General features: G+C 44.4%; 2 protein-coding genes across 2 annotated transcripts in view; one reads left to right on the top strand and one right to left on the bottom strand.

The window, feature by feature from the left end:
* LOC127599794 (ras-related protein Rab-11A) overlaps positions 1-14206 on the bottom strand; it is a 180330-nt gene that overhangs the window by 154017 nt on the left and 12107 nt on the right. The gene's annotated exons all lie outside the window — the stretch shown is intronic.
* Positions 1-14206, top strand: part of LOC127599708 (multiple epidermal growth factor-like domains protein 11) — a 145915-nt gene that overhangs the window by 128973 nt on the left and 2736 nt on the right. Inside the window, 10 exon segments of the mRNA XM_052063863.1 lie at positions 4480-4608; positions 4729-4748; positions 4750-4858; positions 6792-6920; positions 6995-7123; positions 9773-10006; positions 10388-10542; positions 11852-11921; positions 12158-12211; positions 13531-13749. Of these exon segments, the coding sequence (XP_051919823.1) occupies positions 4480-4608; positions 4729-4748; positions 4750-4858; positions 6792-6920; positions 6995-7123; positions 9773-10006; positions 10388-10542; positions 11852-11921; positions 12158-12211; positions 13531-13749 (1248 nt within the window).

Raw genomic sequence — 14206 nt, 5'->3', positions numbered from 1 at the left:
AGGAGTGGCCACATTCAGTCTCATTGTCCTAGGAGTGGCGGCCCAATCGGCCAGTGGTTAGCGCATCAACCTCACAGTGCAGAGGTAGCAGGTTCAATTCCAGCTCTGGCCTCCCTGTGTGGATATTGCACGTTCTCCCCGGGCCTGCGTGGGTTTTCTCCGGGTACTCCGGTTTCCTCCCACATTCCAAAAACATGCACGGCAGGCTGATTGAACACTCTAAATTGTCCCTGGGTGTGAATGTGAGCGTGGATTGTTGTTTGTTTCTGTGTGCTCGGCGATTGGCTGGCAACAGGTTCAGGGTGTCCCCCGCCTATTGCCCGTCTGGGATAGGCTCCAGCACCCCCCACGACGCTTGTGAGGATAAGCGGATTGGAAAATGGATGGATCGATGTCCTAGGGGTGGCTCGCTGACTCTTGTCCGCTGCAGAAGAGTTACATTGTATGCATTTGATCATGACAGCGCGGTGAAAGAGTGGTGAGAATATCCGTCTCACAGTGTGAACCTCCTTTGTCACTTGAGCGGTTTTTAATAATCTTACTACATATGACACCCATTCCAGACGTTCCATTTTGGGTAATACATTTCATCACGTTCTTTCTGCGCTGGAGTATATTTAGCGTGATTAACATTTCCTTGGGTTAAACAGATGTTAATTCGTCAAAGAAGGCAGCCAAGGTTCATTGCCAAGTTGAATTCTAAATGGAGACACTGGAGAAGCGGCACTGTAAAATATTCATTGCCATTAAACAGGAAGTCGGCCTCTCCTATATGAGTTATTCTGCTGCATCTTTGAGCCAATCCATCGATAAAGCCGACGTCCGATGTTGGCATCCCTCTATCCTTAAACACTTCTACAGACGCTCACCCCCGTACTCTATATGAGAGGACTGGGATTTCTTTTAATTCAAGCTAACTTTATGGACCCTTTATAGTACACTCGCTAATTTTTTTTAAATTGCTTTTTTAAAATCTTTTATTGTATCAGTATGCTTCGTTGTCGTTGCTAGATCACATTGCATTATAATGTCTTCAATCTTATCCGGGTATTTTCTTCACTGATTAGTTAGGGGAGAACTCATCTTCATGGTGAGGTATGCAGGTCCATTTTGAATACTTCAGGTCCTAAAATGAATCCTTAGCTTAGGTTTTATCTGGATCTCGGTGTTCTCATGGTGACTGGTATATGTGACTAGAAGATACATTCTTCATCTTCCAGTGTGGGACGAATAAAGGATATCTTATCTTATCTTATCTTGAAGGACGTTTAGTACTGTATCATTAAAATATTAAATATAGTACAGTTTAGTCCAAAATTATTCTTACTACAGGCCAGTTTTAAGATAAGATATCCTTTATTCGTCCCACACTGGGGAAATTTACAGCCTCCAGCAGCAAGAATGTATGTAGAAAGAAGAAAGGAGAAAGAGAAAAAAAAAACAACAAACATCTTTCAATTAAATACAATATGAACACAATGGATAAATCGCAGTACTATTTACAATTTTACTTCACATAATTTAATTATTATTATGATTGTTATTTTTTATTCATCAGCCTGACAGCAGTCGGTAGGAACGAGCGTCGGTATCTCTCCTTCTTGCAGCGCGGGTGTAACAGTCTCTGGCTGAAGGAGCTACCAAGTGCTGTCAGGGCGGGCTGGAGGGGGTGGGAGGGACTGGCCATCATAGCTTTTAGCTTAGTTAGCATCCTTCTGTTGCCCACCTCCTCCAGAGTGTCAAGGGAGCAACCCAGGACAGAACTGGCCTTCCTGACCGGTCGCTCCAGTCTCTTTCTGTCCCGGGCTGAGATGCTGCCTGACCAGCAGACAATGCCATAATGGATGGCCGAGGCCACCACCGAGTTATACAACGTCTTAAGGAGTGACCCCTGAACCCCAAAAGACCTCAGTTTCCTGAGTAGGAAGAGTCGGCTCTGTCCTTTCCTAATCAGGGTGTCCGTGTTTGTAGACCAGTCCAGTTTGTCGTTCAGAAGAACACCAAGGTACTTGTAGGAGGTCACCCTCTCTATGTCCATACCCTGGATGTTCATCGGTGCTGGTGAGGACTTTTTCCTGCAGAAATCCACAACCAACTCCTTAGTTTTCCTAGGGTTGATCTGGAGGAGATTCTGCTGGCACCAGTCCACAAAGTCCTTTGTCAGTCCCCTGTACTCCCGATCGTCCCCTTCTGTAATGAGGCCAACAATCGCAGAGTCATCGGAGAACTTCTGAAGGTGGCAGTTTGGAGTGTCGTGTCTGAAGTCCGAGGTGTAGAGGATGAACAGGAATGGAGCCAGAACAGTCCCCTGCGGCGCTCCAGTGCTGCAGAGAAGCCGGTCCGACTCACAGCTCTGCAATCTCACGTACTGCGGCCGATTTGTGAGGTAGTCTATGATCCATGCTGTGAGATGGTGGTCCACTCCGGCATTCTGCAGTTTGCCTCCCAGCAAATTGGGCTGGATGGTGTTGAAGGCACTGGAGAAATCAAAGAACATGATTCTCACAGTGCTCCCAGCCTTCTCCAAGTGTGACAGCACTGAGTGGAGGAGGTAGATAATGGCGTCTTCCACACCGATGCCAGGCTGATAGGCAAACTGCAGCGGGTCCAGTGACGGGCTCACCAGCGGTCGAAGGTGGGCGAGGATGAGTCTCTCCAGCGTCTTCATCAGGTGAGACGTCAGCGCCACCGGTCTGTAGCTGTTCAGCTCCTTAGGGTGGGGGGTCTTGGGCACTGGGACCAGGCACGAAGTTTTCCACAGCTGTGGAGCTCTGCCCAGCTTCAGGCTCAGGTTGAAGATGTGCTGTACAATGTTACACAGCTGGTCAGAGCAGGTCCTGAGGAGCCGGGAACTGATCTTGTCCGGACCTGCTGCCTTCCTCACATTCATCTTCCTCAGTTGGTTCCTTACCTGCTCTGTTGTGATGGACAGGCAGGAACCATGTGACATACTGGGTTGATGAGAGCTGGTCGAAAGAGGAGGGAGAGGAGAAGAAGTCCTCAGTGAGAGAGGTTGCAGTTTGTGGTTGGGGGAAGGGACAGACGACTGGTCGAAACGGTTGAAAAAATGGTTCAGTCCATCTGCCCAGTCCTTGTCCTTCTCAATCACTGTCTTTGGGCTGTCATGGCCTGAGATGGTTTTCAGGCCCCTCCAGACACCAGTGACATTGCTGGCCTGTAACTGGTCCTCCAATTTCATCCTGTATATCTTCTTCCCCTCCCTGATCTTTCTTCTCAGCCGAATCTGCACGTCCTTCAGTTCCTCTCTGTTTCTCGACCGAAAAGCTCTCTTCTTCTCCTTCAGCAGGGTCTTTATGTCAGGATTAATCCATGGTTTGTTGTTGGAAAAACACCGCAGAGTTCTGGTGGGTACAGTGTTCTCCTCACAGAAGTTTATATAGTCTGTGATGGTGTCAGTGAGTGCATCAATGTCTTCCCCATGAACCTCGCTGAAGAGTTCCCACCTGGTTGTCGCGAAGCAGTCCCGCAGAGCATCTTCAGCTTCCGATGACCATTTCTTCACCATTTCTTTTTGAGTTCAAGTTAATTTTTGTTTTCGGAATCTATCTTTTAAATGGAAACAAAAAATATTGTAAAACTTTGTATTATTGTGGATGTTCATGGGGCTGCGGGGGAGGTGTAATTCATTACAGTATTTTTATTTTTATTCCATTTTGACTAAAAGGCAAAGCTGTGCGATTAGGAGACCTGATTGTGATTTTAGTCAGTGCATGATTTCTGATCTGATTAGGCAGCATTTAGTCAATTATTTCCCTTGGAAAGAGTCAAGTACAGTATCTATTTATCCCTCCAATGAGGAGGGACACCCCATTTTCAGAAGCTGCTCAAAGCTGAAGTGCAGTGTTGACATTCCTTATCAACTGTATAGGAAACACTTAAATCGGCTCATGCATATTTGGGGTTCTCGTGGTTCATTTTTATACCTTTGGGCTTTCATCAGATAGCCTAATTGTTTGTCAAAAATTAAACAAGAGCCAGTCGGACCGCATTATTGTTGTTCTCAATACCCACTATGTACAATGTTCATAATCCATTCCAGGTTACTGCCTGGAACCAACGAGGCTCGAAGACCTTGCACTTAGCCAACTGTCTAACCTCCTTCATCTTCATTGCATGCCTCACAAATCTGTCCTTCGTATTAATTGCACTGCTATACGAGTCCTTCAATCTTTTGTGTGTGTGGGGGGGGTGGGGGGGATATGCGCGCGTGTGTGCACTTCAGCCAATGTTGTATCATGGCCATCTTTCTTCATTATATTTTGAGTGAAAACAGATCATTCCGTGTGTTTTGTTTGCTCAGTGCTTTATTACAATTTAAACAAAGTACTTTTTTCACTAAATCGTAAAGATACAGCCCCTTAAAAATATTGTTGTGACCCGACTTTTAAGATTGCATAAACGATTCATTAAATTTTTCTGAATAAAACGTATCCATTTTTTGGGCTTGTGTGTCTGCAGTATGTTCAAGTGGAAAATATGGTAAACACTGCGCCAAGAAGTGCCTGTGCACAAACAATGGTACTTGTAATCCCATCGATGGCTCGTGTCAGTGCTTACCAGGATGGATTGGCGAGGACTGCTCCAAACGTAGGCATGAATAATACTGACTGTAATACACCATATTGGCTTTGTTTGCCTTTTGGTCCACTCTGACTTTTTCTGCTGACACTTCCAGTCATCCTGGTGATATTTGTGTCTTGTTGGCAGCCTGTCCTCATGGCTCGTGGGGGTCCCGACTGCATTCACACATGTAACTGTCACAATGATGCCCAGTGTAGCTCCACAGACGGAGTCTGTGACTGCAGCCCTGGATGGACGGGACTCTTCTGTACTCAGCGTATGTTCTCTCTCTCTCTCTCTCTCTCTCTCTCTCTCTCTCTCTCTCTCTCTCTCTCCTCTCTCTCTCTCTCTCTCTCTCTCTCTCTCTCTCTCTCTCTCTCTCTCTCTCTCTCTCTCTCTCTCTCTCTCTCTCTCTCTCTCTCTCTCTCTCTCTCTCTCTCTCTCTCTCTCTCTCTCTCTCTCCTCTCTCTCTCTCTCTCTCTCTCTCTCCTCTCTCTCTCTCTCTCTCTCTCTCTCTCTCTCTCTCTCTCTCTCTCTCTCTCTCTCTCTCCTCTCTCTCTCTCTCTCTCTCTCTCTCTCTCACACACATTACATTTACCTACACTTCAAGCAACTGTAAATCAAATCACTTGAACTTTGATTGTATCGCGGTTTAAAACTTACTATATATTGATTTTTTTTTTTTTTACTTACAAGATCAGCAATGTCAGCATCCACTGCTGCTGTTAATAGACCAGCACACAATGGCGTCGCATTCTAGGAGTCACAGACACCATCTAGCGTTGAACAATGAAACTACATGTCTTACACCTTAACCTCATATTGTTAGCCTGGAGGGCCGCCGTCCTGCCTGTTTATCCACATTTCCCGGCTGCAACACACCTGATCAGATGATCAGCTCATCATCCAACTCTAAAGCAGCATAAGAACATTCTGATTATTTGAATCTGGTGCGTATCTCCTGTGAGAGCTGGGAAACAGGCAGGACAGCGGCCCTTGAGCAACGACTTTGGACACCCCTGCCTTAAGGTATTCAGTGACTGTGCAAATCAGTTCTGCGCTCTTGCTTATCTCAGTGGAGTTTGCATGTTTTTCTTGTGCTTGTTTTTGTTTGTTTGTTTTTTGGTGTATTTTGGCTTCCTCCCACATTCCAAAAACATGCACGGTGAGTTTCCTGAAGACTCTAAATCAGGAGTGCCCAATTCGTTGATCCCGATTGACCGGTAGCTTGCGGACTGGTCCCAAGTCGATTGCAAGGGGTGTAGAGGGAGAACAAAAACCCCATTTGTGTGTCTGTGTGCGTGTTTTTAACTTTTAAACTTTATTGAAATGTAGAAAAAAAACCAAAACAAACAAAAGCATGTCTCCTCGGGTCACATGCGCCACTCTGGCATCGCATCTCGCTCCCCTATTTGAGAAGGAGTGACCAAGGGAAAATTTCGAGCAGGGTTGCCTAACCTTTTTTGAGCAAAGTTTTAATTTTCATTCAACGAACCTCCCGCGATCGACCCGGTACCGCACATGCGCACATACCCACGCACTTATACACGCATGTCATAATGAGCAAGAGTCATAACAGCCCTTTCAATGAACAAAACAGAAAAATAAAGTAGACACAAGAGTTTGTGAAAAGGAAATCACTGCCTACCTTTGCCAAGGCCTGATGCGAAGACCTGGGACGCACTTAGGAATGTGTACCGTTTTAAAATGCTTCTCTCTGGCCGAGAGATTGCCATTCTTTGCCCATGCCCTCGGTGAATTGTACATGAAACAAACTCTGAATGAGAATAATAATAACAATAAAAAATAGAGCGCAACAGCTCTGATTGCAAACTGCAATTGCAGACTGCTGACCGCGAACAACTGGTGATGCGGGTCACGCCCACTGCAGGTTCAAGGTGACCTACTTTCTTATTTTATTTTTTAAATACTTTTTGTGAAAGCAAGACTGATAGGACGCTAAGGATGCAGTGTGCACTAACACAAAATATATCATATTAAGCAAGTTAAAACATTGATTGTTGCCTAAACGGTTTAATAATGGTGACAGTTTTACCCTTACATCAAGTATTTAATGGATTACTTTTTGACGACAAATAAGGCGTTCCAAACATATTACATATTTTATCTGAAAGAGCCTCCTCACTGGTTTCAATGTAACATAACGCCAACATTTATTTTTTACATGATTATTTTTGGTCCTTCCTCAGGCTGTCCGACAGGTTTCTACGGCGCCCAGTGTGCTGAAGTTTGTCGCTGTCAGAACGGGGCCGACTGCGACCACATCAGTGGGCAGTGTTCGTGCAGGACGGGCTTCATTGGAGAGCGCTGTGAACTCAGTGAGTGATGCTCCCATTATTTCATGGCTCACAATCTGTGAGCCATGTCAAACTTCTCTTCGTGTGTTGTGCAGAGTGTCCTGCTGGGACATTTGGGTACGGCTGCCAACAGCTGTGTGAGTGTATGAACAATGCCACATGCGACTACGTGACAGGAACCTGCTATTGCAGCCTTAGATTCAAAGGCATCCGCTGCGACCAAGGTGAGTCTTCTCCCATGTTAAGGGCTCTCTTGCATTTCCAATTCATTGTCAGTGTCAGGGACGTTTCTTAACCCTTTGAGGGGCAGCGGTTACTACAGTGGACAACTGATCACGTGCTCAGGTTACAGGGTGCATGAAAGGGTTAAATAATTAGTCATTTGTCAAAAAGTAATTTAGTTACACTCTCCCTGAGTGACTAACTCACTTACAACCTCGTAAAAGTAATTCGTTCCTCGGCAAAATAACTATTTTTCTGTGTGCTATGTACAGTGCAAAATATGTTTAGAACATGGGTGCCCAGATTGACTTTTCGATCAACCAACCACCCGCGATCGATCCGTTACAGCAAACACGCACGCACATACACACGCACGCCATGATGAGCAACAGCCTGACATGGATGCATGCGATGCACTTTTGCAGCCTGTTAACGATCGTAGCTCACACGTACCGTTTTAAAGTGCTTCCCTCAGCCCTCTACATTCCTATTCCTATTCCTTGCCCGTGCCCCCAGTGAAGTGTACACGAAACAAACTCTGAATGAGAATAATTATAATGATAAAAGATATAGCGCAACAGCTCTGATCACACACTGCAATTGCAGACTGCTTAGCGCTAACAACTTCCGGTGACACAGGTTAAAGATTTACCTTTATTTTATTTTATTTTTTTTAATACTGTTTGTCATGTTTTGCGTGATGGTAGTGCAGAGGAGGACCCCAAAAATAAGGGAGGCAGGGAGGAGCAGGGTGGAGTGACCAAAATGTATCTAACAAAAATGCAAACAGGAATACACTGGAGAAACTCACTCAAAAACTCACTCAAATAAAGTCCAGCAAAATCAAAGTAACAAAAAAAAAAAACCGAGACAGAAAACAAAACATGACATGTGCGCACCGCAACAAACAAACGAATGACACAATGACCAATAGGTGGCACTGTAGAGCTCCGCCTACAGCTGCACACCTGTTGGTCACAAACAAAACCATGACACTATTTGTGAAAATGAGACTGATAGTATGAGTAGGGTGCAGTGTACATTAACACAAAAAAATATTACTAACATGCACAAAGACACACGAATGGTTGTTTGTTTGTTTTTCTCCTCGACACCCCTCGCGATCGATTTGGGACCAGTCCGCAATCTACCGGTCGATCGCGATCGATGTAATGGGCACCCCTGGTTTAGTATCTGAGTGAAGAATAAAAAAAACATAGATTTTAGAAGATTTGACATTTATTCAAGCTCAGCAGATTGTAGCATGCCACATGCTTAGAAATAAAAATGTCCAAAAATTAAATAATAAAAAGTAAAGAATATTCAACGAACGTTTTGAGATTGGCGACGCAGTGACTATTTAGTTTTATGGTTGATAGCATCTCTTGGCAAACGAGGTAGATATAGGTTTGCGTTTTGATCAGAGGTGTCAAATCCTGGTCGAGAAAATAATAACTCTTTACCCGCTGGTCAATAAGAGCACCTGTGGCTAAAACCAAGCTGTGACCGTTTTTCAACCTTGTGGACCTGGATTTGCCACCACTGCTTTTGAATCACTGAACTTATTGGAGGTTGGAGGCGCTGGTGGTAGTCTTCCATTTAGTGGTGAACACTGCCATTACAACTGCTGAGCTATTGTAAATTTCTATTTGACAAAATTAATTGCGGGTCAAGTGTGGGCAAGGGGGCGCACGCTGACTTTTGCTCATCCCTGACTGATTCATCACGTTTTGTTTTTTCTAGGTTGAAATTATTCTAAAAGAAAATATGAGATGCCATGTAACAATGTAATGCTCGTGTATCATCAAAAATGGAATACAGCTGAATCAATGCAAGTGTAGTTGTGTAGCACCACCCATGCACAAATAAAATCTATCGAGGCAAAGAAATGATGATTAAAACACGAGAACACGAAAGGATGAAAATCAAAATAAAAACTGGATAAATGATAAGCAAGACCTTGAATATGAATAAGGCGGCCCGGTGGTCCAGTGGTTAGCACGTCGGCTTCACAGTGCAGAGGTACCGGGTTCGATTCCAGCTCCGGCCTCCCTGTGTGGAGTTTGCATGTTCTCCGCGGGCCTGCGTGGCTTTTCTCCGGGTGCTCCGGTTTCCTCCCACATTCCAAAAATATGCGTAGCAGGCTGATTGAACACTCTGAATTGTCCCTAGGTGTGAGTGTGAGCGTGGATGGTTGTTCGTCTATGTGTGCCCTGCGATTGTGTGCCGATTCAGGGTGTCCCCCGCCTACTGCCCGGAGTCAGGTGGGATAGGCTCCAGCACCCCCCGCGACCCTAGTGAGGATCAAGCGGTACGGAAGATGAATGAATGAATGAATGAATATGAATAATCTTAGATTACGAAAAAAGCAACAGTGATCAATAAAGTCGTCAGGCCAGACATCAATCCACGGGTCAGCTTTCAGCAAGTTTGTTCCACAGGTGAAGAACATAGAAGCCTCCGTTTGTTTATATAGTTCTGCTTCTGGAAATGCTCATTAAGCCTGCATCCGATGACCTGAGGGGTCTGGAAGTCTCATCGGGAAGGAAAATGAATGACTATACAGTACAGTATTTGGGCCCAGGACCATTCAGAGGTTTGTAGACCCGGAGTACAGTTTGACATGTTTTGCCATTAATTTTCCTTGTCAGCTGCCCTGATGATGGAGGAGCTGAACCCCTACACCAAGATCAGCCCGGCTCTTGCATCAGAACGTCAATCAGCCGGCGCCATCCTGGGCATCATCATTCTGCTGCTGCTCATCATGGCCATGTTGGCTCTGGTGGTGTGGTTGCGCTACCGACAGAGAGAGAAAGGACCGCACGTCCCCAATGTCACCTACACACCCGCCTTGCACATCAATTCCACCGAATACTCCCTTTCTGGTAAGCTCTCTCTCTTTTTTCGAAAACGTAGGGTGCTTCTCTCAACTCCAGTTTGATCCTCTGCTTCCTTGGAACCCTGTCAAATCATCATTTAGTGGGATACTTTACCCTCATGTTGCTGCTGATGCTATACCTGAAATGAATTACCGGTAGTTCATTCAATCCTTCCATTGCAGCATTCATCATCATCATCAAATAAGGCAACATTATTTCAGTGCCACTAAACGACTTCTGTCCAGTACTCCTGTCTTTTTAGTACTTTCCAACTTTGTATGCCGGTTGCCAGATATTTAAGTCTGGTTGTCATGTGCCGCCTTATGTGTTGACTGCATATTTAAAACGATGATGTGTAGAGAATGTGGTGATGTCATGTGGCGACAGCAGGGCTTCAGCACGCTGGCCTCCTCGCTTCCGCAGAGTCGTCACCTTGTAACAGCTCCATAGGCCGCTGCTTCTCCAACCCCAGCTACCGCACGCTGGGCCCCTGCACCTACGCCGCCCACTACGCCAAACCGGACAAGACGCGCTCCACCAAGGTGGGCCTATATAGCTTCTATCACACGTCATCGCAGGAAATGTACACACGAGACGGTGACACGGGGGTGGATTTTCACCAACCTGACTCCCACAGAAAAAATCCCATTCTGTCCCAGTGCCCCACCATCGTAAAAAATAAACAAATGTGCTTACAGTGAAAACAATTCCCACTCCTCCCATCCTGCTTCCGTTCAGAAGGTCTCCCGCTCCCATATCGCTCCCATTTTGGAACTTTTAAAATGGCTGTGCATTCGTCTGATTATTTATTTACTTATTTATGTACCCCTCCTCGATAATCCTGCTCCCGTGAACTTTTTGCCCTGTGCCGTCCCAATCCTGTGATTAAAGGTAAAGTTGACTCCCATCCCAAAGGAAGCCCTGCGGGAAAAAAAAAATGTCACGCTCATAATTCTTGGCACCCCTGGTCAAGATGTGTTCAAAGCTTTAAAATGAATTCAGTTTTTAATGCAGCCTGAAATTTGAAAATTGTGCTCCTCCCCACACCACAATCCCATTGAAAACCCGTGGAAGGGACTGAAGAGTAGAGTGCAGAGGAGAGGACCCGGGTCGCCGGATAATTTCGAGAGATTGTGCAAAGATCTCTCTTTATGTAATCTTCCATGTTATGTTGGAGAATATGTGGTGTTTATGTAGGATTATTTTTCTCCACTGAATATATGCACTTGCAAGAAAGGTTGGATTTTCCACCTTTTTTAGATGTACTTTAGGAAAAAAATGCATTTATTAGAAGTTAAAGAAAACATCTTAACTTGGTGAGCCAATAATTGTGGAGGGCGCTGCTACATAACATGTCCATCACAGTTTAGTAGCAGGTCAGAACAAACTATGCTGTCCTGCCATAAGAGTCAAACCATTTAAGGTCACGGGGTATTTTCATAAAATTGAACTCATTTAAGAATGGGCAACTTCTGTACCAATATCAGCATATTCATTTTTACAATGTTTACTTTAGTCTCATGAGAAGAGGCTATTTGAGGAGAAGTCAACTTATAAGGAACAAAGCCGTTTAGCAAGAAATATGAAGTGGACCAACTTTATTCGCTTTTAGTGGGCCACATAAGATGATGTGGTGGGCTTTTAGTTGGACACCTAATAATGTACGCAACCTTTCATTCTGACATTTGCCTCTGATCTCATTCTATGAGCTTAATGTACAGCAGCGTGTGAGTTCAATTTTATTTTTCAAGTTTATAATAGGTTTAATAAGTAATGGTAATAGTATGAAAATAAACCAATGCCCCAAACCTTCCCGTGTCTGTGTAATGAGGCTTTCCTTTTCTTTCCTAGATGAAGGCCAAACGACGACACAGGAACAGTGCTCCGGAGTGGGGAGCCTATTGTAACCTCAGTGAGATGGGTCAGTCACTGCTGCACCTTTTTTCCATCTTTTTGACTGCATCACACTTCAATGAATCCATGAATTCCGCACTTTTCATTCCGAAAAAGGCAACTCAAAGTGCTACACCAGAATTAAAATCACCCGAACCCACCACCACCTTCACTTAAAAAAAAGAAACTCAACACTTAAAACATAATTTAATTCATGACCGGACCCCTTTCTCTTGTTTTAAATAATTTGTTGTTACCATCCAGGTGTATACTGCATTGACCGGCGTTACAGTTACCAAGTGGAGCCACAGTACAAAGGTACAGTGTGACGAGGACCTCGACTCATGACCTCATCACCACCAAGTCCTCCGCCAATCCGCTCTTTTGAACGCTTTATCCAGATTGCCTCTCCTGCATTTTGAACCTCTTCAGTTGTGTCTTGACATTGTAGCTCTCAAGATATAACACTGTGACGCTTTACAGGACTTGGTTGTCGTACATAAAAAATCAGGCTCACCTTTTAAATCCTGAAGTTAACAGAGTGACAGACTACCGCAGACTTGCATTCAAGGAAACTACAGAATGTTAAAGAGCTCTTACTTTAAAAAATGTAGGTGGGTGTGGTTTTCCAACTCGGTGATAGTGTGAAAGAAGATAAGACACTAGATTTTGGATGTCCTTATCCGATCACATCACACATCACTGAAATGGTGGTCGATCACGTGATATTCAGCTGAGCCCGTATCTGGTGAAAAATGTCAATTTGATTATATTCTGAACATTTAAAGGTCACAAATCTACTAAATAAACAAAATGTGCAAATATCTTGCCAAACTGAACAGTAGTAGTTTCTTTTTATATGCATGGTGGCCCAGTGGTTGGCGCATCAACCTCACAGTGCAGAGGTTCAATTCCAGCACTGGCCTCTCTGTGTGGAGTTTGCACGTTCTCCCCGGGCCTGCGTGGGTTTTCTCCGGTTTTCTCCCACATTCCAAAAACACGCGTGGCAGGCTGATTGATTGGACACTCTAAATTGTCCTGAGGTGTGAGTGTGTACGCGGATGTTTGTTCATCTATGTGTGCCCTGTGATTGGCTGGCCTGAATAGAAAATAGATGGAGTTTGGAGCGTCCATCACAAATGATGCATAACAATACATTTGCTATATTATGTGAATGTTACTGCCTTTATAATATTATATGACTGACATAATATAAGACAACATATGACCGACAAGATGAGCAAAAGAGGTGCAGCATGCAAATTGAAAACGTCCTCAATCTATAATTGGACCCGAATTTTTCCTTACACTGCTGTCATGCTGTGTATGAGCCTGTCCTCATGAATGTGTTTGTGTCTGCAGGTTGCAACCGATTCCTGTCCTCTGTGTGCCACCCCCATCTTTCCCCATGCTCACTTAAGAAATCTATCCTCCCCTGAAAGTTATCAGTCTGCTCTTCTTCTTTCAAGCTTCTCCGAATGCCTTTCTTTTAACCCTTTTTATTGACTTCTGATGTTTATCTTTTTTCGTCTATGTTCTCTGGAAGTAAAACATCTGATACGAAATTGGACGAGGATATTTCTAGAGTGCAAAAACTGACAATAAACATTTTTGTTTTGTGTTTGTTCCTCACCTAGACTACGTGAAGAGCTCCATGTCCAGCACGTGCTCCCTCAACAGCGAAAACCCGTACGCCACCATCAACGACCCACCCGCTTTGGCATGCAAACACACGGAGAGCAGCTATGTGGAGATGAAATCACCAGCTCACCACCAACATGTGGCACACTGCTGTGCGGCGGCCATCATCACCACCTCCGGTACCAATGTGCCTGCCAAGAATGTCTACAACATGGGTACGTTTGACTTGAATTCGAAGTCTCCTATGCTCTTAAAACTGCTTGGTTAAAGGTAACTCAAAAGTTTCCCTTTAATAATAAAATCTTTTTGAAAAACTGCAATTTGTGTTTACATGTATTATGTTTGACTGATGTGTCTGTTTGATGATCTGAAACATTAAGTGTGACAAACGTGCAAAAAAGTAAGAAATCAGGAAGGGGGCAAACATTTTTTCACACCACTGTATACAGCAGATGTGTCAAATACAGGGCCCCCGGGCCGGAACCAGCCCCCAAGGAGGATCAATCAGGTCCGCAGGATAATTTAAAAGTGAAAAAACTGCATGAAAGACACAGAATGAATATTTTTAATAAAATGCAATTCATGGATTATCCGCCACTGTTTTCTCCTTAGTTTGTAAGGTGTAGGCAGGGATTAAATATAGATTTTATATGTACATGTGTAAATGGTTTA

The sequence above is a fragment of the Hippocampus zosterae genome, chromosome 4 (genome assembly GCF_025434085.1).
Source record: "Hippocampus zosterae strain Florida chromosome 4, ASM2543408v3, whole genome shotgun sequence".
Lineage (NCBI taxonomy): Eukaryota > Metazoa > Chordata > Actinopteri > Syngnathiformes > Syngnathidae > Hippocampus > Hippocampus zosterae.
Note: the sequence above shows the minus strand (reverse complement) of the source record. Positions and strands in the feature narration are given on the sequence as shown.